Source organism: Haliotis rufescens, unplaced genomic scaffold (genome assembly GCF_023055435.1).
Source record: "Haliotis rufescens isolate VD_foot unplaced genomic scaffold, xgHalRufe1.0.p SCAF_8, whole genome shotgun sequence".
Classification (NCBI taxonomy): Eukaryota; Metazoa; Mollusca; class Gastropoda; order Lepetellida; family Haliotidae; genus Haliotis; species Haliotis rufescens.
Window position 1 is genome coordinate 6,740,899 of NW_025964372.1, and position 26,372 is coordinate 6,767,270.

General features: G+C 40.4%; 1 protein-coding gene across 1 annotated transcript; it reads left to right on the forward strand.

Moving 5' to 3' along the window:
- Positions 1–1,176: 1,176 nt before the first annotated feature.
- LOC124148981 (long-chain fatty acid transport protein 4-like) lies at positions 1,177–26,334 on the forward strand. Its single transcript, XM_046520295.2, has 11 exons — positions 1,177–1,625; positions 11,541–11,929; positions 12,445–12,597; positions 13,050–13,119; positions 14,686–14,887; positions 15,306–15,498; positions 15,757–15,900; positions 16,749–16,886; positions 17,682–17,846; positions 19,499–19,645; positions 21,565–26,334. Exons 1-11 carry the CDS (start codon positions 1,387–1,389, stop codon positions 21,720–21,722), a joined length of 1,998 nt encoding a protein of 665 aa, XP_046376251.2. The 5' UTR covers positions 1,177–1,386; the 3' UTR covers positions 21,723–26,334.
- The last annotated feature ends 38 nt before the right edge of the window (positions 26,335–26,372 follow it).

The window sequence follows — 26,372 nt, forward strand, 5'->3', positions numbered from 1 at the left end:
TTTGCACCAGATTTCATCCTTTTGCAAATGCCATGTCATTAATAGATTTACAGGGTTGATCTGTGTCTTCTCACAAAAGAAGATACGTGGTTGATTCGAATCAATTTTTAAGTTACCTATATAGACTTTTATTTTAACATACTGGCGAAATAAAAACATTCCTCCCCGTCCTGTCTTTTACCATAATTCTTGACAAAGAAAATTATTTTGTTACTGTATTGATATGAACACACGTATAATTAGACAAATTGCCCAAGAGCAAGAAATTAAGGCGCTGGAATACTGTATGTGTTGATATAAACTGTTGATAATGTAGATTACTCCCTGTGACATCAAAGCTTTGGAGCCTATCATGTCATCGTGTCTATAGTGCCCTTATTGTTACAGTAGCATACATCAAAAATGAAATGTAGAACTTCACGCACGCACACGCACACATTTTGTGTTGGAAACCAACAGCTTCAAGGGCTCTAGGGTAGTTAAAACTTTAAAAAATAACAAAAGAAATGTGAAAATATATATTTACCTACTGTGAGTTTTCCGGGTTCGTAGGTCACCGGCAACCGATTCTGGTCGTAAATGGTGCCTTAAATTAGGGTAGCCAGGCTTGGTGAACTGGCTGAACGTGTGTCGTACTATGACTGCGTGGATCTTTTCTCACAGTATCAATCACTTGACTGTCTGGTCCAGACTCCATTGTTGAGAGCGGAGTTTAAATTTCTGATTCTTTTAAGAGTAAGGTTAGAATCTATATAAGAAAGAAAAAATATTTAAAAAGACTGAAGTCAATTAAGTCAAAGAAAGGCTGTACCATATTTTTCATCACACATGCATGCATGTGAATTTGTATGTTTTACTTACTTTTTCTTTTAATGAGAAACTGATATATTTAATTTGAATAATCTCATGGAAATGGTCACACAAATTATTGTATCCGCCAAAACAATATAGATCTACTTTGTTTGCCATTTAATAATTAATTTAAAAAAAAGGTTAACCATATAGGCCTATGTTTAAAATGTGTTTTGAGTAGCTACGTGTGCTGAAATACATAGTATATCTATAAATGCTTGTAATCTGTTGTGATCAAACAAGCCGTCTAACTGTCACAAGCAGACGATAAATTTCGCGCACCTGCTGATTGGAGTTACCCCCCTTTGCTTAGATACGCTTTGATCCACTTCCGGGAAAAACAAACTTGTCCCAGATGCGATTTGCTACTAGCGGTTGATTATAAACATTGTCAGGCTATTGTTTCAACAAGGAAGCTGAATCAACCATGCCGGATCACGCATGATAATCACGGAAGCCTGAACGCAAATCACGATTGACCTTGTGCTTGCACACGTGTGTCGACTTGGGCAACTTTGGACTTTGGATAGCTTGATGCAGGCGTCACGCTCGGCCGAGTTCTCGTTTGCTCGGAAGCTCAGTTCGGTTGTTCGTGGTCTTACAGGCAGCATGTTGCGGAAATTGGCAGCGTTCCTTGCGCTAGGTGTAACATTGTCTTGTTACGTCGGGTTTAGCTGCTGCTTGACCACTGTCATCGTGTTTTTAGTTTATTTATTGACAGGGGGACACAGATTTGCTTTGGTGGTTTGCAGGACCATTCGTCGAGATCTGAAGTAAGTTGAAAACTTTTCTCTTATTGTAATTTATATCCACATACTTCTTGTAAAGAAAACTAGACTCATTATCACGTGGTTACTTTTGTCTTTTTGCATGGGCTCTACTTGACCTATTCAGAGTAGATAATTGTCTTTTTGAATTCATATGTTTGAAATATTTGGCTCAATATTTCCATAGCCTATAAAGTATAGCAAAGACGTATATAGATTGTATACGTCTTTGATTATAGGCTATAGAAATATTTAGCAAAATATTTAATAATTGTATAGGCCTGCATCATTTTGAAACTTAGGCCTACTTCCCGTTATCAAAGTATGTTAACATGGTTAAGTCAACTATTTTGTGCCATTACAGCGGTAGAAACAAACATTTTTAGTCCACTGGTCCTTATAATGATAGCATATAGCAAAAGGTGTAGAAATGGCAAATTTTGACTAGTCCTTATGATGCCTTAACTATTGGGCACTTTGGCAAGGACTACAGGACTAGTGCCAATTTCTAACACTGCATTATAAGCTTACTCTTTTATATAACCAAAGCTGAATTCATATTAAGAACAATATCAGACATAGATCTAGTTTAATTTGATGATATCAGTTAATATCACATTGAGTTAAAATTTAGCTTCACATTGGCAATATTTATGCCATATAGCATGTGTGGGGACAGGTAAAAATAAGACATCATCTATTGTGCTTACTAAGTGAATTTCAACATATTCAGTGTCATTTTCTTTCAGTATGAAAGAATGTTTTGTATGCCATTCGGTCAAAAAATGCAAAGTTGAATTAAAGGATTAAAGTTCGCAATAACAGGCAAATATTACGAATAAAGAATGAATGTTACAAATAAAGGTCATTGTTTACATACAAATAATGAATTCAAAATACAAAACGATACCAATGAACAACTTGCAAATAAAAGATGTCATATGTTTGGTCTCTTTAAAAGACAGATGTCTAAACAGATTTCCTGTCTCATGTTTCAATAACAAGACACAGCTAAGCATGCTAAAGTGATCATGTATGTTCAATGGATATGATGTATTAATTAACTGATAATTGGTATCAATTTGTAAGCATGGAAAGTATCTGGGTCTTTGATTTCAGTTCATAAGTTGGGTGTGCAGACCTGCATCTGATATCCTGCTGAGATATGTAATTACACATGTGTTCCTGCACGGCAGCACAGTTCAGTACTACCAACCTGGGGTTAGGGTGAAACAATTTAATACATCCCTGCATGTTCAATTTTCATGCGACGATACGATACAAGATACAAGATGATACACTTGCCGAAATAAATATTCCAGCTATATGACTGCAGTCTGTAAATAATTGAGTCTGGATCAGACAATCCAGTGATGGACATGATGAGCATCAATCCACGCAATTGGGATATGGACCAGACAATCCCATAATTGACATCAATCCTAGCAACAGGGATGCCACGACATGCATCAACCAAGTCAGCGAGTCTGACCACCCGATCCCACTGGTCGCCTCTTACAACAAGCATAGTCGCCTTTTATGGCAAGCATGGCTTGCTGAAGACCTGTTCTACCCAAGATCTTAACCGATAACCATGATCCCTCGGAACTACTGACCTATCTGTGAGAGAAGTATCCCTTCATCACTTACCTCCAATATTATTCCTTTTATCAAAAGTGAACTCTAAATGAGTACCATATTCATTACCTATTTCTCCCAGTGTTGTTTTGCTGAGGTGGCATTTTAGCTATAACCATACTTGTTACAATACTATTGTGATACTAATATTGCAATAACAGATTAACTTTCCCTTCAGATAAGTTTGACTTCGGCCACTTCACCATGTTCACACCAAAAGACGATTAAAGATGGTATTTGTTGTTACCCTGCCTGGTGCTCGATATTAGCCGAGTCAGTATACTTTGTCTGAATGGGGTATTCATGTTATCTCAGTGGGCTATCTCTGTAAAATCAGCATTAGTCCGGACAAGTCCAAGCAGCCACACACACATGTAAGTGGCTATATAAGTTCAGTAGTCTTGGACGCGACATTAAACCCCATTTCACCGCACCTCATGCTCCAATGAACTCGCACAAAGTGCATCAAAGTCAGTTCTTATAATATATTAATTTCCTGTTTGGTACCTTAAGAGTGTATGCACAATTTCATTTGGTAAATGAGACCTCACATTTACACTGACAGCCATATACAAACCAACTGTATCACAGAAAGAAATATGTTGTCAAAACAAGAAATGGCATCAGCGTAACCTACATCACGTGTATATACCGTCTGTGCCAAAAAAACTTTTGCAGTGTTAGAAATTGGCTCTAGTTTTGTAGGCTGGAATTCCCAGGCTCGGTCATAGCACCACTCAGTGTCCGAAATAACCGCCTGCCTGCTTGTGCCTGGCAACTTTTCTGTCGGGCTGCATGAAATTTTTCTCCACCTGTCTGGCAGATAATTTTAAGACTACACCCATATTCAGTTTTATTCAGATTTTTTATAGTCATTATCTGGACTGTCTGTCTGTCCGTATTTCATTTCCGGAGCATAACTTGAAAACTTTCATAACTTGAAAACTGTGAAAGATTTTCATCCAAACTTGGTACATGTATATATCACAGAGCATTTGAGTTTTTACTCTAGGGTTTCGATTTTAATTGGGTTATTACATTTTTCATTGGGTAACTAATATGTTTTCATTCATCTTTTCATCGCTCTATTGGGTTTTTCCTAAGATTAGTGAACATTTTAAGATTTAGAAAAATTGAAGTAATGTTTTAGATGTATATAACTGTTCAAAATATATAAGCTTGACTTGGAAAGTAATTAACTCGTAATTGTGCTTTGGAAATTAGCTCCTTTGTACACATGCTTAAAAAGCTTCATTGGGTATTTACTCGTGCTGTTTTTATACATTTGAGGTTTTCATTTAATGCATGCATTTCTGTACGCAAGTTAATTGACAGTAATTGGGTTTTGAATATTTTTTTGGGGTGTTTTATGCAAATACACTGCTTATCTGTAGCTCTGTAACCAGGGGCTGAAGTGGTGCCTTTTGCTATTGTGGGGCGCTGGGCAGATTTGTCATCTTCTGATGTCTCTTGTAATTCTCTAGTAGTTGTTTGCATTATTTCAACCAAATCAAGGCATGATTTGTCTCATTTATTTTGTGATTTTTATCCCCCGCCACAAAGTGGAAGGGCGATACAGGAATGGGTGATGTCCGCCTGTCCATCCGTCACGTTTCGTTTCTGGAGCAGAACTAAAAAAACCATAAAAGATATCTTAACCTTACTTGGCACATACATAGGTCTAGAGGTGAACTGGTGCCTTTTGATAGTTTGTGATATTTTGAAAAAAATATTTTTCAAGTTGCCATGGCAACGACTTTGAGCCTGAAAATGGTGGTAGTGCGCGTGTCCGGAGCAGATCTTGAAAACCGTACAATATTTCTCGCTTTGCACACAACCAGACATGTCATATTGGCGGGGTATATTTCATACTTGTTCCATATGTATAATATCTGAATGTGGGCAGGTAACTTTGAAGATGGGCAGCCAACATTTATGGCTCACCTGTCCCTTCTACGTCCCTCCTATTGATCAATCAGATTCCATCTCTCATATCACTGGCATTTGCTTTAAAAACATGGCAGTACCCAGCCTAGACGATCTGATCAATAATCAAGATCTATATAGTAATAAAACGGGTCTTACCTTGCAAAGGCCATCAAATCACTTGAGCACCTTGGTGAAAAACATGAAAAATATCTGTCGAGGCTCAGTTGGCCGAACACGTGTTTTGCAAATCCTGCAGTCAACTGAAATCTGTTGTTTACGAACCGGATGTCTATGCATAGGACTCTGAAATTACAGTCTAGTTTGGCAAGGGTGGAAAATTGACTTTTTTTAGTCAGTTGACTCACTTGCCTTCGGGAAGATGATACCGGATAAGATTTACTGTCCCGAATTTACTGTTAATCCGAACCACTGTCTAAACCAGATTAAACTTACGGTCCCACGCCTGTCCGATTTGATGAATTTGAAAGTGAAACATATTACATTTTTTATATTAAATAAGTAATGTAATATATTGATCATGTTGATGCCGAGTTTGCAATAGATCATGGCAGTGGTACGAGATGTGGAATAACAGCTATGCATGGTACCATCACCTTCCTTGCCCTCTACCGCAGGTCAGTGGGGGTCACTGGGTGGTCACTGGTCAGTGTAATTAGGCATGGAGTTGTTGTGTAACATCATAATATAGCCTGCAGACACCCCAGGGGGGGCTGGATTAGTGAAATCTTACCGTGACCTTGACAGAATGTAAGTCACAGCAGGGCTTGCTCCAGCTCAAGTACCTGCTGTGTTCTTAATGTTTGAGCCCTGTTTTTGTCAGTGCTGAAGCAATTTTATTATCCCCCACAATAAAAAATAGGAGGGGGGTTACCCGGGTATATGGAATGGGTGCCACTGTTTGTCTGTCTGTCACGTTTCATTTCCGGAGCATAACTCAGAAACTTTTTAATATTTTATTTTGAAACTTTGCATATGTATCAAACACATGCTGAACTGGTGCCTTTTTCTGTTTCCTTGGCAACAAGTTGGACCTAACCCAAATACAAGTTACTATCATTACCAGGGCGTAACTTAAGAACCAGTTGGGAAGCAGTGTTCATTCCGAGATCATATATCCATAATTTTATTTATATTAATGATAGCGTTGTTTTCTTTTTAATCAGTCTAATTCTAAATAATTTTGAATAGACTTTGTGCACCTTCCTCTAAGAGTGTGGATTGGAAGCTCGGATGGAATCATGGGACTAGGGCTGTTACAATTCTAGTGGTGTAACGATACGGCGATACAGTATTGTATCCCGATGCACAGCCCACGATACGATGCATCGATTTGGAAAGCATGTATCGCGATACATACGATATTTTCATAACACAGTTTTACCTACCGTATTTTCTTGAGTATAGTGCGCACTTTTTTCCAAAAAAACACAGCTGTGTAGAAGGGGTTGCGCATTATACACGAATTAATGAGTTTTGATGTTTTTTACCCCATGGAAAGACATTTCCATGAGCACGTAACACCGGAAATACCATGTCAACAAATCCATACTGAAGTTCGCAAATTATTCATGTACTTACACTGGCTATAGAAAAAGTGTTCTTTGTATATCTGGACTCATGTTTGTAACTTATTTCATTAATTTTATTCAAAATTCCTTTTAATATTGTTTTAATTAATTTCGGCGAAATCGTGTGTGAAGCGATCGGAAGATCGGACAACTCACCGTTATTAACAGAAACCACGGTCAGATTACCGCTATTGACGCCTTGAAAGGAATTTTAGTTGACAGAGAATGGATACATATATCATAAATGCCATACTTTGATTCATTAAAAGTCAGATTTGTTTTTGTTGGAAGATTCTATGTCAACACGTAATTCTCACGATCACGTGCACGGGAGCCTTGACGGTGACTGGTCAGAGTGGTTCCATGTAAAAAATAATACCCGGCAATAGCAATCAGCTGCTTCGCTTAGGGTTATTATTATTTTAAATATGTTTAGTAAAAGCTGCATCTAAATTAACAATATATTGGAATATATTATTCCTGATAAAAAACTAGTTTCAGATACAACTTTTGCCGATCCTTGCATTGAAATACTGTGAAGTTATATCATTGGGTGTGTCTTGACCGAATCACCGGTAGATTCCAAGAAAACGTGTGTACATGTACAGCTGATTGCTGTGTCTGGCTTAGTTTACGAGAAAATACACAAGGTAATCTTAATCCCTGGATATAAAACAATGCCTAGCTGGACAAAAAATACAATTTAAACGGTAAATCAACATGTCTGGTGATTTTTTATCTCAAATTTCGAATTTGTACTGACGAAGTTTCTCATCACCCGTTCGTTTGCCGGACTTCGCTGAAGGGGTACGGTGTAATTTTTTTCTGCGCATAATATTCAAATTTCTTTTTTTCCAAAATATTGAACCCGCTAGAGGGGCGTGCGCATTATACATTGGTGCGCACTATACTAAAGAAAATACATGAAATACATGGGCGGATACAGCTTTTTTGAAAAGGGGGGCATGCATAATTAAGATCTATTTATTGTATTTGGTGATATTCGCGACCCCCTGTATCGCGATACGTATCGTATCGCGACCCTCCCGTATCGTTACACCTCTATTGAGCACATTTAGAAGTATATAGAATGTATAATAAATAAATAATTAACTAACTATACTGAACCACAAAAGAAACGTCAGCCGAAGTAACATCATGAAAAGTTGTAAATTAAAATATCTGGGTAATTTTTGTCAGTTTCTGAAATTTAACAATACCTGTTCTGGAAAAAAAGAATTTGATGATAAAAAAACAAAGCAGATGACAATAAAACTGATCGCCCAAACGCATCACGGCAACGGCCATGGTAACCCTATGTTCCGTGCAAATTGAAATGCACATGCGTTCCCCCATTTCTTGCCCTATAAAAATCCACCCAGATCGGATAACATTCATTCGTTATTGAATTGCTACCACATGCCAAGATTGACAAGAAATCAGCGACTCCAAGCCCTTGGACAATTGCAAGCTGGACAAACCGCCCGGCAAGTAGCCAATGCATTTCAAGTCCACGTAAGGACCATATACAGGCTCCAGGAACGGTACCAGACCACTAACACTACAGATGACCGACCACGTAGTGGAAGACCAAGGGTCACCACCTGACGTCATTGTCAGATTGTGTGACAGCATCCTCATGATCGCTTTGTTACTGCTGCAGAAACTGCTCAACAGACCATGGAAACACACCAGCGACACATAGTATGGACACCGTGTGTCGTCGTTTGACGAGCAGACACCTCCATTGTCACAGGCCACACCGAGGACCCATTCTGATGCCGGGACTGTCTTCAGTGGGCAACACAACACCAGCACTAGCACCACCAGTAGTGGAGAAGAGTTATCTTCTCAGATGAGAGTCGTTACTGTATCTCAACAGCAGATGGCAGAGAGAGATGCTTGTGTTGTTGAGATGGACTTGTGGGGTGGTCCGAACATCATGGTGTGGGGTGGAATTGGTCTTGCACAGAGGGTCGGCCCTGTGGTCTTCCAGAACATCGGTCCAGGGAGAGGCAATGGTGTCACAGCAGCTCGGTACATTGATAAAGTCTTGAGACCACACACCATACCTCATTTGGCACATCGCCGCAACCACGAGTTTCAGCATCATAATGCCTGTGCCCACACCGCGAGAGCAACAAGAGACTTCCTCCAGCAGAATGGCATCAGAACCATGCAGTGGCCCGCCCTCAGCCCCGATTTAAATCCCATTGAGCACATGTGGGACGAGATTCAAAGACATCTGAATGACATCCGACCAAGGCCGACAACTGCAGCTGAACTGCATCAGGCGTTCCTCAGAGTGTGGGCTCAAGTGCCTATGGCCTTCATCAACCGCCTCATCTATTCCATGTATCGACGTTGCACTGCAGTCATCAATGCACATGGCGGACACACGAGATACTGACTTGTGATGCCATTTTCTCAGGGAATAGTGTTGTGTTTCACTTTAAGAACATTCAACACTTTAATTTTAACCTTGATGATCAGTTTTGCTAAGGTTCATCTTTTTAATATGTCTCAAAGTATGTTGACAGTGTCTGGACAAATAAGGTTTCTCATATATCTATCCATGGTGATGTTTCATTTGCAGTTCAGTATATGTCAAATAATTTATGTTGTTATTCTTTCACTGAATATGATAAATAATACATCAACTGCTGACTTGTTACTGTAATCGTGAATAAATATTCGTATTCGTTACCCTATATTCATGACATTAGTCGTATTCACCTCATAGTGTATTCGTTGCACCCCTAGATAGGACTCCACCCAAAAAAGTACTAAAATTTTTACATATTGCATATGTTTTAAATAACTTGTTGGGATATTATCTGTTGAATTAAACTCTGTAGTTAGACATGAATAAGAAGTAAAATAGGATGCCTCATGTACAGGATAGTTCCAGCTATATGACATTAAGTCACCTCCTCCATATAACAAGCATAGGTTGGTGTTCCATTTTCAGATTAAGAATTTGATGATAAGAGCTGTGATGTATGGACTGTAGATCACCTAAAACTGTTAACCCAGATTTGTTATCCAACATGAATGTATTTAACTGCTTCCAGTTTTGAAAAGCTGGAAATGTTTCAATCATAACCATGGTAACCAGGCTGCAATGGTATGAATCTAGTTCCCGGACATTGTGATATAATCAGATTAAAGGGAGTAATATTTGCAGCCTTGCATGATATATTTATATGTTGAGAGTGTAACAGGTTTACAGAATAACAACCAAGCTATAACCTGGATAAGAAATAACAGATTTACTGTATTCATCTGAGTTAATGGTGTAATATGTAAGCCTTCTGTAAGGGCACTTACACTTTTCGTTCATGGAGACCAACGTCACAAGATGGTAAGAATTATATAACATGTTAAATGTTTGTTTCTATGCCATCTGTAGTATCAGGAAAAGGACCATTGTTAAAGCAGTTTCTTTCTGCTCATAGCCAAAATATATATTTATTTTGAAATTACGAAGGCTTGCGCCCACAATTTTGAAAAATTGACTGCAATGCAGTTGTTTGGGATATTTCTTTGAGCAAAGAGTTTTTGTCAAGCAATAAACTCAAACATGGTTGATGCTGTTTCTGTTTATCATGTTTATGACTGACTGATATTTGTTCTAATACTAGAAACCATGGTAACAGTTTAGCTGTGTTAGCTAGAGTAAGTTTTAGTGTTGACCTTTGTTGCTGATGCTGTCCCATGCAGTGATCATTGAAGCCATCAGCAATATCCCACATGCCATGCTGTCCCATGCAGTGATCATTGAAGCCATCAGCAATATCCCACATCATGCACATGCCATGTTGCCATATGCTACTATTCTGCCAATTACCATGTTTTCTGATATGTCATCCCGATCAGTGTGAAATCTGATAAGAAGCAGGAAAGATGTATGTGCAGCCTGTGCAATGGTGTATGTTCAGTGTGTTGTCATGTATTAACTGTTTTTCTCACCTGACTGAAAGTCAAATGAGCTTATGTCATGGCAGCTAGGATGTCTGTCCATTGCTGACTTTTACATTTTTGACATCTCCTCTGAAACTACAAGGCCTGTCAGCCTATGGAGCTAAAACGGTGTTAATGATCCCAGCCTGGGGCTCCATAAACAGGTCTGACAGAGTAGCAAGCCAACTTGAAACATGGCTGCTACGTCAGCCATATTTAGAAACCCATTAACTGCTATTATGGACATGATGGGGCCAAACATTTTGTTCCATTTTTTGCAATATTATGAACTTGAACCTTGCTTGGACCATTAAACAACAAACAAGCAAACTAGCTCCTGATTAAATTATGCTTGAAATTTGGCTGTGTTTGGTGTGATGTTCCAAACCCTATGCTCCTTGTGGCTAGAGTTATTAAGAGATAGCCAGAGGCCATGGAGAACAGAGTTAGGTTCCCCTGCCTATCTGCCAAACTATGAATCGTATAGCATTCGGAGGATCTTACAGAGTCTTGAGTTGAAGGAGTTGTTCCTTCATAACACTACAGTACCTAACCATATGAGAAGCTGGTCAATTTTATGGGCTCACATGAAAGGTGAAGAGAAAAACAACATTTATTTTCACATAAAGCTAATGAAATAAAAGTAATTGTTTTGCTGGCATAGACATCCGTGCATCACTTTAGATCCTGCATGTCAGTCATTTTCATTGCCAATCCAAGAAATATTGATCAAATTTCCCACAATTCTGTTTTTCACAATGTGGTTTTCGTGCATTCAGATGGAGCTTTCCTTATATTCCAGAGGCCTGTTTGTGCTCATGAAATTAACCTTAGGTGTGAGGTATTATCTCAGGAAGAATGCAACTGTTCCAGCTCTATTCCAAAACAATGTCAAGAAGCATCCCAACAGAGCTTGTTTCATTTATGAAGACAAGACTTGGACGTTCAAGGATGTGGAAAAATATTCCAATTCAGTGGCAAACTTTTTTCACGAGGCAGGATACCAAAAAGGAGATGTTGTGTCAATCTTCATGGAAAGCCGTCCTGAGTATGTGTGTTTCTGGCTGGGCCTGTCAAAGATTGGCGTTGTTGGGGCGCTCATAAACTTCAATCAAAGAGACAAGGCTTTTGCCCACAGTTTGAATGTGTCACAGTCCAAAGGACTGATATTTGGAGGGGAACTATCACAAGGTAAGGAGATGATGATGCTGTTAACATGATATTGGAAGATAAAGCTGTCTCGATTCTACAAATCTACAAATGAGTGAGGAAAGCATTTTGAGTAGCATATTTGACTTCTGTATATCGAAAAGAAATGGGCAGTTCCAAATGGAAAAGAAGAAAAACAGTGCCATGGTTTAGATATTTGCTATTGTTTCAGTCACATCCTATCAATGACATCAGAATTAAATGTGGTTTCATTTCCGTCAAGTAAAACTGCCTGTACAATGCTTCCCTTGCTAGCAAGTTTGAGAATGAACACAAATAGGTTTTAGAAAGCTGACACATCATTGGCTCATGAACCCAGGCATCCTTCAAAGTTTGCTCAGGGTTCGCCTGACACGACCTCACATTGGAGGGGTCATCTGTTCTTGGCAGAGAGTATTTGAGATCTGATTTTCTGAGTTAAATGTTAGGTATGTGATTTTGTGGACATATCTCATGATGAGGTCTCTGCTGTAGGTGTGTCCTTGTTTCTTTTGCAGCGGTGAAGGATGTACTCCCACTGCTGGAGAATAACCTGTCTTTGTACAGCAGCGGTAGCCTAGCAACCAATGACATCACACCCATCAACCTTGATCAGATGCTTCAGAAAAGTCCAACATATCCTCCCCACTATACCCAGGGGTCTTTTAGAGGTGGGTGTTTAGTTTAGTTGTTTGGTTGTGTAACACCACACTCAGCAATATTCCAGCTGACAGCGGTCTGTAAAAAATCATGCCTGGACCAGACAATCCAGTGATTGACAAAATGAGCATCGATCTAAGCATTTGGGATACGATGACATGCATCAACCAAGTCAGCGAGCCTGACCACCCAATCGCGTAAGCCGCCTCTTACGACAAGCATAGTCGCCTTTTACGGCAAGCATGGGTTGCTTAAGACCTATTCTACCCCGGATCTTCGTGGGTCGATTGTTTGTAGTAGGGTGGGTGGGAATGAAAATGAGATGATTAAATTGGATTTATCATGGCCAAAGCCGAGTGCCAATAAGGACCCCCAGGGACCACAAGGTATTTTTTCGTAAACAATAAGTACCTCGAGGTAAGCAAGTGATTTGTGTTAACAAAGTTTCACTGTACGTTTTCAGATAAGTTATTCTACGTGTACACCTCCGGAACCACCGGCCTACCAAAGGCTGCCATTGTCACCCACACCAGGTGAGCTGCACTTTACCATCATGTCACAACTGTCCAGTAGGGACCTTCTTTATCCTTGCATTTCATTCATGGGAAAGGGAGTATGTCCCACTTGTCTAAGGCCCAGAGATTCATTGTTTAGAGTTGCCAGAATCCGATGATTGTGGGTTTGAATTCAAGGCTTGCTTTGATTATAAATCTTGGTTTGTCAGCACAGTATCCATGCTCGTGGGTAAACGTCTCATGTGTACATCACTAGGGGCTTTCCTCCCACATTTAACTGACATGCCCCAATACACCGCACTCACTCATCATCATGCGTGGAGAAATGTCCGACCAATGCGTAAAATGCCACCTTCAATATGGCTGTGATGGTTTGCTAGCCTAAACTTGGTTTACAGGCCACCATGGTATAGTCAGAACATTGCTGACTGTAGTGTCAAACAACATTCAGTCACCCGGATTTAAGATCAGTTCATGTTTTGGGGGGCATTCACTAGGGGTGACTATTGGTCAGGAAATCACTATTGCGATAACTATTGATATTGAAGGAAATTATTGCGATAACTATTGATATAGTTTTCAGTGTATCATTTTAGATGGATTTTAGAGTTGAATTAAACCTTGGAACTCAAGTTTCCTTTGAATGTGATAATCATAGCAACAAATAAAATGTAAAGTTGGAGATATGACTGATTTGTTTTTTCTTTACCCTAATAATTTAAGAAAAAGAAACTTCAACATTACCATGTGTCAATAACTACCACTCATGATCAAAAGAAAAACAAATTTGAACAGCATTGCATGTAGTTTATTGATATGGTAAATACAATCGAAACTATTGATATTCCTAACTGAAATTGATACTATTGATCGGAAACTGATTTAACAATTAATTTATTGACTTTAAGTGCTCACCAATAGCAATATATCGATATTTCCATTTATCGTGACACCCCTAGCATTCACTGTTTGTCATTTACAATGTTCTGGGGATTTTTTCAATTATGGTAACTATGCAGAAGAAAATGCTATTTGTCTCAAGTTGCTTTACGTCGCTTCTAGCAATATTCCATCATTGTATGCACCATTATACAATATCCACTCAGCAACCCACCCAAACAGTAATGGTATATTATCTGATAGAACCTGTGGATTTAATTCTGAAGTCCATCCAGAAGCCACACTCATCAGTCTTGGCAGAGGCACACCTCCAGGCATCACACTTCTCCATTTCAGGTGGACCGCCTTCGTGGTCTCGTGGTAGAGCGTCTGCCCTGAGAGCGGAAGGTCGGGGGTTTGATCTCCGTCCTTGTCACACCAAAAGATGTTAAAAGATTGTACTTGTTACCCAGCCTAGCACTCGCATTAAAGGGCTAAAACAAGGACTGGTCAGCTCGGAGTCAGTATACTGTGTCTGAGTGGGGTATTCATGTTTATCTGCGGCATGGTATCTCAGTGGGCTAGCACTATAAAACCAGCATTGGTCTGGACTAGAACAAGCAGCCACACACACACACACACACACACGCACATCGCTATATAAGTGCAGTAATCTCAGGTCACGTAGGGTCACTTCCATTTCAGGTTTTACTACATGTCCACCGCCATCCGCCATTTCTTCAGCATCAGCTCCAGTGATGTACTTTATGATACACTGCCCCTGTACCACACTGCAGGGGGAATTCTGGGAATTGGACAGGCGTTTATAGGTGGCGTTACTGTTGTCATACGCAGGAAGTTCTCTGCCAGTCAGTTCTGGAGTGACTGCACCAAATACAACTGTACAGTAAGTTCTTTCTGTCTCAGAACTGGTCACTTGTAATAATGCAGGGGGGACGTAGTCATCATCTTGTCTGACTGTCCAACCGTCTGTATTTCGTTTAAGTTGAAAGAGCATCACTTACAAAACGTGAAAGATTTTTCGTCTAAACTTGGTACATGTGTTAACCAGGGGCTGGCGTGGTGCCTTTTGCTTTTATGGGGGCGTTTTTTGGAACAAACAATCAGGAATATTAATGATAACTCACTGTTTAAAGATATGAACAATTACTACGTATCTATTGGAAATGTTATATTGGAAATGTAAAAAGCGCTAATTGAAAACTGAACCACCCTGGTTAGACAAACCAACGACTTGTAGATACTTTTGGGTCAGTGATAAACTTCAGTAAGCAAGTGTTGAGATGAATGATCTTTTGTTTCAGATTGCTCAGTATATTGGTGAAATCTGTCGCTACTTGCTCCTCCAACCATTTCGTCCAGAGGAGACTCAGCACCGGGTTCGTCTGATGTACGGCAATGGACTCCGGCCTCAGATATGGGCCGACTTTCAGAAGAGGTTTGGGGTCAAGGTTATGGGGGAGTTTTATGGCGCCACAGAGGGCAACTGTAATATAGGTGAGACAAAGGTTCAGCTTGAAGTGTTATCAAAGACAGTATCTGCTGGGGAGCATGTCAGTAGTGTTGTCCTGAACATTTGTGTACAAAATTACATTTGAGTCTATTCTTTGTAGAAGCCAGCTTTGTGGTTTAAAGTGGCATAAAACCTTCTATATCACTTTCTGTGTCATGCAAATGGTAGATACATTACTATCCTCTTGTTAGGGAAAGAATGATGGTGGCCTTCTTTCTGAAATGTCCTTATGTTTATTTCAGTCAATTTTGAAAACAAAGTTGGAGCTGTTGGCTTCACAACCCGCATTGCCCCTTTCTTGTACCCAGTAACTCTGATCCGCGTAGACGAGGACAGCGGGGAGCCCTTGAGGGACAGACATGGGATGTGTGTACATGCTCAGCCAGGTGAGTTTGTCTGACACAGGATGTGTGTACATGCCCAGCCAGGTGAGTCTGTCTGACACAAGATGTGTGTACATGCCCAGCCAGGTGAGTTTGTCTGACACAGGATGTGTGTACATGCCCAGCCAGGTGAGTCTGTCTGACACGGGATGTGTGTACATGCCCAGCCAGGTGAGTCTGTCTGACACGGGATGTGTGTACATGCTCGGCCAGGTGAGTCCGACAAGGATGTGTGTACATGCCCAGCCAGGTGAGTCTGTCTGACACAGGATGTGTGTACATGCCCAGCCAGGTGAGTCTGTCTGACACAGGATGTGTGTACATGCCCAGCCAGGTGAGTCTGTCTGACACAGGATGTGTGTACATGCCCAGCCAGGTGAGTCTGTCTGACACAGGATGTGTGTACATGCCCAGCCAGGTGAGTCTGTCTGACACAGGATGTGTGTACATGCTCAGCCAGGTGAGTCTGTCTGACACAGGATGTGTGTACATGCCCAGCCAGGTGAGTCTGTCTGACACAGGATGTGTGTACATGCTCGGCCAGGTGAGTCTGTCTGACACAGGATGCGTGTACATGCTCGGCCAGGTGAGTCTGTCTGACACAGGATGTGTGTACATGCCCAGCCATGTGAGTTTGTCTGACACAGGATGCGTGTACATGCTCGGCCAGGTGAGTCTGTCTGACACAGGATGTGTGTACATGCTCGGCCAGGTGAGTCTGTCTGACACAGGATGTGTGTACATGCTCAGCCAGGTGAGTCTGTCTGACACAGGATGTGTGTACATGCTCGGCCAGGTGAGTCCGACAAGGATGTTCAGCATGTGGATACATTTTCTTGTGTTTGTTTCAGGTGAGACTGGAGAGTTGGTGGGGAAGATCGTAAAGGGCAACCCGCTGCGAGAGTTTGACGGCTACGTCAACAAGAAGGCATCTGAGAAAAAGATTGTCGAGAACGTGTTTAGGAAGGGAGACACAGCATTCCTTACTGGTCAGTAGTCTTGCTGTGGAATCATAGTTATTACAAGATGAAGTTCCATAAAATCACTCGAACAAATGAACTCAACAAGTAGCACACAAAGTTTATGCTGTTAACAGTAGTTATCAGTACATGTGTACGAAAATATTATTTCAGTTTCATATCCAGTATGGATATGAAACTAAAAATATTCACTCCTGCATATTCTGTTATGCAGTTTCATGTAATCTCATCTTCTTGCTAATTGTCACGTGAGTCTTTTGCTATCTCACACCTTGATGTAACCAGGCCCTTGCTATTACAGACCTTGTTGTAGCCAGTCCCTTGCTATATCAGACCTTGATATAACCAGTCCCTTGCTATTACAGACCTTGATATAACCAGTCCCTTGCTATAACAGACCTTGTTGTAACCAGTCCCTTGCTATCTCAGACCTTGTTGTAACCAGTCCCTTGCTATTACAGACCTTGTTGTAACCAGTCCCTTGCTATTACAGACCTTGTTGTAACCAGTCCCTTGCTTTTACAGACCTTGTTGTAACCAGTCCCTTGCTTTTACAGACCTTGTTGTAACCAGTTTCTTGTAATCTCAGATTTTGTAACAAGACTTTCTCTCCCAGACTTGCTCAGATCTTGTTATAGCTAGCTACTTTCTCTGTCAGACTACTGCATGTGACATGGCCCTAGATACTAAGAACAATGCTTGCAAATTATTGAACCGATTCTCTATTAGGAAATACATGAAATATGTCCTACTAATAGAAATGTGGTTGAGGTCAGTTTTACATACAGACTTTCTTGTTTGCAGGAGATGTGTTGATGATGGATGATTTGGGATACATGTATTTCCGCGACCGAACAGGAGACACGTTCAGATGGAAAGGAGAGAATGTGTCCACGTCAGAAGTAGAAGGCACCATCAGCAACGTCCTTAAACTGCAGGACGCCGTCGCTTACGGTGTGGAAGTCCCAGGTACTGTCCTTGCCGGATCAGGTATACTCCTTGTCAGTTGATGAAACAGAGGTGGAAATCATATTTCAATTCTGGTGACTCTGCCATGATGTATCTGGAATGGTGCAGGAAAAAGTGCTTATTGTAGACGAAAACCTTACTCATCTCACTCCAATACTTTTGTATTACCTTGGGTTTCAGTCTTGACATGATTGAGTTATATCTTTACACTGCCATTACTAACGAGTGAAGGAGTCCAGACCAGGCACACCAGTGACTGAAACTATGAACAACAATCCACCTCATCGGTCACGCTGAGACAAATAGGGTACACAAAGTACGTGATCTGGACTACTAGTTGTCAGACTTCCAAGTCTTGGTGGCTGAGTGGGTTGGGTCACTGGCGATTAGGTGCCTTACTCTGAGGGTGTGGGTTCCAACCCAGGAAGAGACTCCACCGAAAAGGATTAGAATTTGTATTTTACTAAGAAAGTGCAATCCCAAATATAACATACCGTATATCGCTGTGTATAAGGCGACCCCACGTATAAGACGACCCCCCTGTACACGCCTTAAAAATCAACCCAAAATCCTATACTCCGTGTATAAGGCGACCTGGAATGAAACACAGCACAAGTCTGACTGATATACCGGTAGAAGATTTAACGTGCTCTTGCCGACTGTAGCGTATTTCGCACACGGACATCACAAATTAGTTAGTTAGTTACTTTGGAGATTTAATGTGCGCTTTCCGACTGATGCGTATTTTGCTCACATCACAAGTGCGCACACAAACCTTATATATGCAATAAAAATATGTTTATCTAGCGTTGTTTTTTTTCTACAATGATAGGTCGCGTGTGTAACTCCGGCACACGTCGCCATTTTGTGTTTACACGGTACGACACCAAATTGGTGCCCGTAAAATAAAATTCATTTATGAAGTAATAACATATAAGAGACAATGGTGAGTAATTTAATCGCCAATTAACTATGTTGTAACTAACTAGGCTTATGTTTGCTTCACATTCAGCGTGTTTATTCCACAATCACTTGTACACACCGTCTCCAACACTTGTTAATACAACTGTACAAACAGCGGGAATTGATTTCAGCTTCACCGGTTATCACATGTTAGGTCACATGTGCAATATGCAAATGATTACCGGTACTTCCGGCTCTCTACTCACGGATGTTGATTGTTTTACCGTGTCAGGTGGTTTGACAATCTGCATCGAGGAGAGGGTCATTTCAACTTTTTTTGCAGAAATTATTAAACTTTATTCGAGGAAAAGAGATACAAATCATGTTTATGTATGGAAATAGTTATTGGAACAGTTATTTAGGACGAAATGCGAAGTTTTATTGTCAAATGCTGGGCTGGCTATCGGACGCCGGTTGACATCGCCAGTGGAAAAAAATGTGAGATCTTCGACTCCGTGTATAAGACGACCCCCCTTCTTAGCCCCCTCATTTTAGGTACGAAAAACCCGCCTTATACACAGCGATATACGGTATGATACATATGACCCCTTTCTAAAAGACATTGTCTATTCATATCTTTGTTGTAGCTGTTGAGACAAAAATTAACAAACCCTGAGTATTATCACTGCTGACTCTCTCCATGATGTGCCATGGGTGACAACCTGGTATCTGTGAGTTGTGTTGTGTAGGGTACGAAGGTCGTGCTGGAATGGCTGCCATTGTGGATGAGACGAACTCCATCAACCTGGCTGACCTGAACCAGGCCCTGCAGCGGTCCCTGCCCCCATACGCCCGGCCGGTCTTCATCCGACTGACCAAGGAGGTGGACACTACAGGTAGGCCCCCCACTGAAGTAACAACACTGATGGCCAAGGGGCTTTGTATTAGGGGGGGTATATCAGCGGGGACGGAACTGGCACCAGCCCGCTAGCCAGAGGGCTTCAGTCAGCTTGTCTGATGTTGATCCTGAGGATGGAGGGGAGCAGGGAGCTTACAGACATGTAATCACTGTTTTAGGTTTATACTGTAGCATTGTAATATTGTTAATACAGCAATATTCCATCTATAGTTGGGCTAGGATCAGGAGTACAAGGCTAAGATCAGAAGTACTGGACTAAGATCAGGACTACAGGGCTAAGATCAGAAGTACTGGGCTGAGATCAGAAGTACTGGGCTAAGATCAGGACTACAGGGCTAAGATCAGAAGTACTGGGCTGGGATCAGGACTACAGGGCTAAGATCAGGAGTACTGGGCTAAGATCAGGAGTACTGGGCAGAGATCAGGACTACAGGGCTAAGATCAAAAGTACTGGACTAAGATCAGGACTACAGGGCTAAGATCAGAAGTACTGGACTGAGATCAGGAGTACTGGGCTAAGATCAGGACTACAGGGCTAAGATCAGAAGTACTGGACTGAGATCAGGACTACAGGGCTAAGATCAGAAGTACTGGGCTGAGATCAGGACTACAGGGATAAGATCAGGACTACAGGGCTAAGATCAGGACTACAGGGCTAAGATCAGAAGTACTGGGCTAAGATCAGGACTACAGGGCTAAGATCAGGACTACAGGGCTAAGATCAGAAGTACTGGGCTGAGATCAGGACTACAGGGCTAAGATCAGGACTACAGGGCAAAGATCAGAAGTACTGAACAGAGATCAGGAGTACTGGGCTAAGATCAGAAGTACAGGGCTAAGATCAGGACTACAGGGCTAAGATCAGAAGTACTGGACTGAGATCAGGACTACAGGGCTAAGATCAGGACTACAGGGCTAAGATCAGAAGTACTGAACAGAGATCAGGAGTACTGGGCTAAGATCAGGAGTACTGGGCTGAGATCAGGAGTACTGGGCTGAGATCAGAAGTACTGGGCTGAGATCAGGACTACAGGGCTAAGATCAGGACTACAGGGCTAAGATCAGGACTACAGGGCTAAGATCAGAAGTACTGGGCTGAGATCAGGACTACAGGGCTAAGATCAGGACTACAGGGCTAAGATCAGAAGTACTGAACAGAGATCAGGAGTACTGGGCTAAGATCAGGAGTACTGGGCTAAGATCAGGACTACAGGGCTAAGATCAGAAGTACTGGACTGAGATCAGGACTACAGGGCTAAGATCAGGACTACAGGGCTAAGATCAGAAGTACTGAACAGAGATCAGGAGTACTGGGCTAAGATCAGGAGTACTGGGCTAAGATCAGGACTACAGGGCTAAGATCAGAAGTACTGAACAGAGATCAGGAGTACTGGGCTAAGATCAGGACTACAGGGCTAAGATCAGAAGTACTGAACAGAGATCAGGAGTACTGGGCTAAGATCAGGAGTACTGGGCTAAGATCAGGACTACAGGGCTAAGATCAGAAGTACTGGGCTAAGATCAGGACTACAGGGCTAAGATCAGAAGTACTGGGCTAAGATCAGGACTACAGGGCTAAGATCAGAAGTACTGGGCTGAGATCAGGACTACAGGGCTAAGATCAGGACTACAGGGCTAAGATCAGAAGTACTGAACAGAGATCAGGAGTACTGGGCTAAGATCAGAAGTACAGGGCTAAGATCAGGACTACAGGGATCAGAAGTACTGGGCTAAGATCAGAAGTAGCTGTACTGGGCTAAGATCAGATCAGGACTTGGCATATGTGTACATTTCACCAAAGTTGCGAACAATCTAAGTGACCTTGGGCTTTCCTTTGTTGCCATGATTCAGTACAAGACATACAAATACATGTACAGTAACTATCTCTACGTTCAGGCACCTTCAAGCTGAAGAAGACAGATCTGAGGAAGGAAGGGTACGACCCTAACGGTGTGAAGGACAGACTGTATTACATGAATGCCAAAGCTGGGATGTTTCAGCCCATTACTCAACAAGTCTACAAAGACATCTGTGATACAAAGATCCGATTCTGAGCTGTACCTCCGAGTGTTTGGTTTGTGTGAAACGTCGGACTCTCACCACAACGTTCCAAGTGCATTAATATTCAACCCCTCTTCAAGTTTGTACTGTGCCCCAAATGAAGTATATTTTATAAACAAACTGTTCTCCAATAACTGTGGATATAGACTATATGAGAGCCTAATAATCATTCTGTTGTTGGTTCTCCATAGGTTTTATTCTGTAGTAATTATGGTGTCTATGGTATAGATAGGAGTAGTTTTATATGTTTTGTTATGAGTACCGTAATATTTTTCATATTCAAGACTAAAGAGTGAAATATCATAACTTATGTCTTGTTATGAGAATTTGTTGACGTGTAGGTTTTAGTCTGCAAAGGACAGGTTATGATGTTCAACTGTTCGACGACTTGTCTATTCTCATTTTTGGACAGCCAGGGTGATGGAGTGTGTAAGTGTTACCAACACGGGTGATTTTCCAACTTCAAGATATATCTAACTATGAGCAAGTCTGTGACCCAAGGGGAATTGTTTACCCTATATTTGTCTACGTCTAAGTACATTATCTTTGGTCAAATTATTGTTTAATTTCAAATACAAATGATTCTTGAAAACCTCTTTTTGACTCTTCTTATTCTCACATACACAAGTAGTATTGTAAGTCAAAAACAAGAAAGTGTTGACAGTAAGAATGTCTGGTTACCATTCACAGCACACCCCTGATAAGATTTGCTCCTTTTTTAACTATGAACATACTGGAAGTAAAACACTCCCTTATCAGACCTTGTCCTTTATTTGAATCTTGTTTGCATGTTTTGGCAATTTCTCGTAATCGTTGAGTTCTCTTATCCTGTTCAGTCTACCTCCATTTTATGACTTAGTACTGGTAGATTTAAGAAGTGAGAAAACACATCATGTAGTCTATCAGGCCTAAGATGTATATACAGCCTGTATCAAAATCATTAATAGGGAGCAGCAGAGAGACAGTTATCACAGCTACCATTCCAACAAGTTATTTGTAACAATATCATCAACAATTTTATTAAATACAGGCACTTGGTTAAAGTGTGATAGATTTATTTGGTTTTTCAATGCAAATATAAGGTAAACTTGTTTCTGAATATTGCCTTGCAAATATGGAGAACAAGGTAGTGTAAATAGAGTATTCATCATGAGTGGTTTTAAATATGGAAAATATCAAGAGAGTCTTAGTCGGTATTTGCCGAGCCTGTGGTGAGTTTAATTAATTAACGATGTTTTGTTGTTAGGCATGTACTGTTTTTGCCAGCATTTAGATCAAATGTTTTCAGGAAAATGGCATGTTTTCTCAGGGTTTTGGTACTCAGTGGAACTAATGTTGTGATGCAGCTGTTTGTTCCGTCATGTTGAGATACTGTATTTGAAATGTATTGTAAGTCTGGTGTTCATGTAAGTTCTACTGTGTTTTCTCTATGTGCTTTCAACATTTAGACCAAATCACCATGTCATTTGTTAATTTTTTAAAAGTTAAAAGTGTGTCTGTTGAATTTGCTGTCTTAAAAATAAGCTTTAAGATGTTTTAATAAGGATGCGCATACAACCATTGTGATATTTCCATAGCTTTTCACCTTGTATGCCTGGAGTTTACAGAGGGTAGAAGTTTCATTGACATTTGTGGGATCAGAACATTTCAGTGACAAATGTTTTTTGTAATGGTAATATGTTATACTCGTATGTGCCATGTTACTTTTTGAACTTGACCAGGAACAAAGTTAATCCAGTTATTTCAGTCAATATGGTTTATAGAGACATTTATGGAACACCGTTCGGAAAATATCCAGTTTCTCTGGTTTATGTATACATGGATATAATACCTTATTATTCAATAACCAATGACAGAATAATCGGCATAATCATACAATTATTGTACCCCGACCTTAAAGGGCGGGGGATATATAGTTATACTAAGGAATTTCTTCAGTCTGTCCTTTGCGTGACCTACAACTTAAAAACTACTACATTGTACATTGATTTTTTCAAACTTGAACACTTTTTATACCTTTTGGAGATGTGCAGTGCAAAGTTTGATAGTGATACGTGTATTTTCTGAAAACGTGTGTATTTCTTGTTGTGAACTTAGAACATATTTTTTATTTCAACATTTGTGCTACCAATGACTTGAAAACTACTCCATGGATTCTTTTCCAATTGAGGGAACACTTTCTATACCAAAAGTTTGATTTCGAAAAGTGTATTTTTCTGAAAAAATATTGTTTTGAACTTAGAAATATGTTGGAGTCGAGGTTGGGGGTATAAGTGAGCCTCCTGCCTTGTTATATATGAAGATAGTCCTGGCCCATGGTCTGAATATGTTACGGGATTGTATACCATATGTTTCTCCATTAGCGACATGTCATGTTTTCACCCCGGGCTGATATGGCTCGTCAATGCATTAGGCTAAAAAAAATAATAGTCTTAGTTGTCAGGCACTGCCCACATCGTCACACAGTTACTTCCCTTTACATGCACACTGCTTTACTGCGCATCTCGTGTTGTGGTCATGGCGGCAATAGGACTTTGTATGCCTGTTAATATAGGGAGGCCCTTTCCCAGGCTGATGGTACACAACTGTTTATTTTGGAACATACCGGTACTAGTTCGAGCAAGCAAAAAAAACAACAAAAAAAACACCGCCCGCCCCCACTCTAATTTCAAAAGTCATTGCCTGAGAACCAATTCTTTTATTTATTTAAGCCTTATGAATGGGCAATCAACATTAGCCCGGGTGCTAGGAAATCATAGTTGCGTCACTTTGTGCATTTTCTGCTTGGTTGATATGGGATAATAGTATTTGACATAAACATTTATTTCATGGAATTCTTGTGCAGCAGTACTTCCAATTTCGGTTACATTTGGGGCTCCGCATTCTATCCATTTCTGTCACATTTTTTTCTCTCACGCTTTGATCAAATTCCTTTTATACCACAACACACTGTGTTGGTTCACTGTAAGGTATCTCAATGTTTTCTGATACTTTCTAGTATTTCTTGCATTTACATGGTTCAAAAGTTGGATAGAACACTCTTCCTCGGTTTTGGTTGAAAATGTAAAACTAACAATCTCTAAATATTGAAGCAGCATGCAGAGTAGACGGGTCTGTTGCATGCTGCATGACAAATAATGCAGATGTAACTAGCTTTCAAGCATTATGCAGAATTATGAAAATATTTAACAGTTAATTTCACACCATACCTTCATGTGCGGTCATAGCTGAGGTTGACAATTACACATCCTCAAATCAAACGATGTGGGTTCAAACTCTGCTGGCAACACATGTTTTGGGAATAAAATTGAAATTATTCACTCGTCAATAAATGTAAAAAATAAAAAAGACACAGTTTATGGATAACAACTTCTTTAATACTGTAAAGTCGACGGTTCAGTATAGATCCTATTACCTTTGTCAAGCAAGACAGTCTAATCATGATAATTGTTCAAATCTCATCGTGTACATTTCATTCATGCCAAAAGAAATCCTGTTTATCTCATTACCTTTTATTTTGGTGAACGGACAGGACCACTCTATCATATTTAATACATAAATCACAGTCGTGTTTGACTTTCTGATGTATATATAAATAATGGACACATGGATATATTGTTATCAAAGTGACAGCCTTCAGCTGACAGAATGACTTTCTACCACATTGACATGACGATCCCCTCCAGAACCTTCAGGTGATGTGTTACATGTATTAACAACATGATCAGGAAATCAGAGGGTTTAATCCACTTTGAATACATTAAGCTGCTACCATGGTTACACTTGAGGAATTTAAGAGAGTTACAATATTTCATTTTTGTCAATTGATGCAATAGTTGCATCACTGTATTGCACCCCTGGGTGCCGTTGTACAAAACAACCTTAGCGGTGCAACTTTTTTAAGTCAATGTTAAGATGTGGGTTGCGATCACCTTAGTTATAAAATCGCTTAGCACAACAGTACCCAGGTCTTAGGATATACTCAATCAACACTCAATATAATAATAATAATAATATCAGGTGGTCAGACTCCGTGACTTAGTTTATTGGGTGTCAATGTACCCCAAGGGCATGGATCCTCTTAATAGCAGTCACTGGATTCTCTCCTCCAGACTGGAGTATTTACAGACCACCATCATACCCAGGGACGAGAGTCTGCCACTGATCCGTGATTTTCCTTGAATTTTTGGGAAAACAAATTTGTTAAAATCTGATGGCTTCCCCCATACACACCCTTAAATTATGGACCACGCTCCATTGCAAAGATGTTTCAGCTGGAAATGAAAATAGCCATTCTCTTCCCTGTATAGCTGGAATATTGCTGAGTGCAGTCTCAAACAACAAACACATTGATGATAACTTTTGCATCTTCACCAAGTGTACACAGTATGTATAAGCATGTTGTTTGATTTGGGTTGGTTTTGAGTTATTATTTTGCTCACCCTCAAGACAGAGGTGATGTTTATGGTGTGAAAATGTGCCAGTATGTTGTGTGACTGTATTTATTCAGAAATGATGAATTTATAATCTCTATCAGATGTAGTTCTGTACATTTGTAAATAGAAGGAAATCTATCATTTGCTATGTAATAAATCTGTCTTTATATCTGGGGTGTTTCTTATATCTTTATAACACGTTAAATC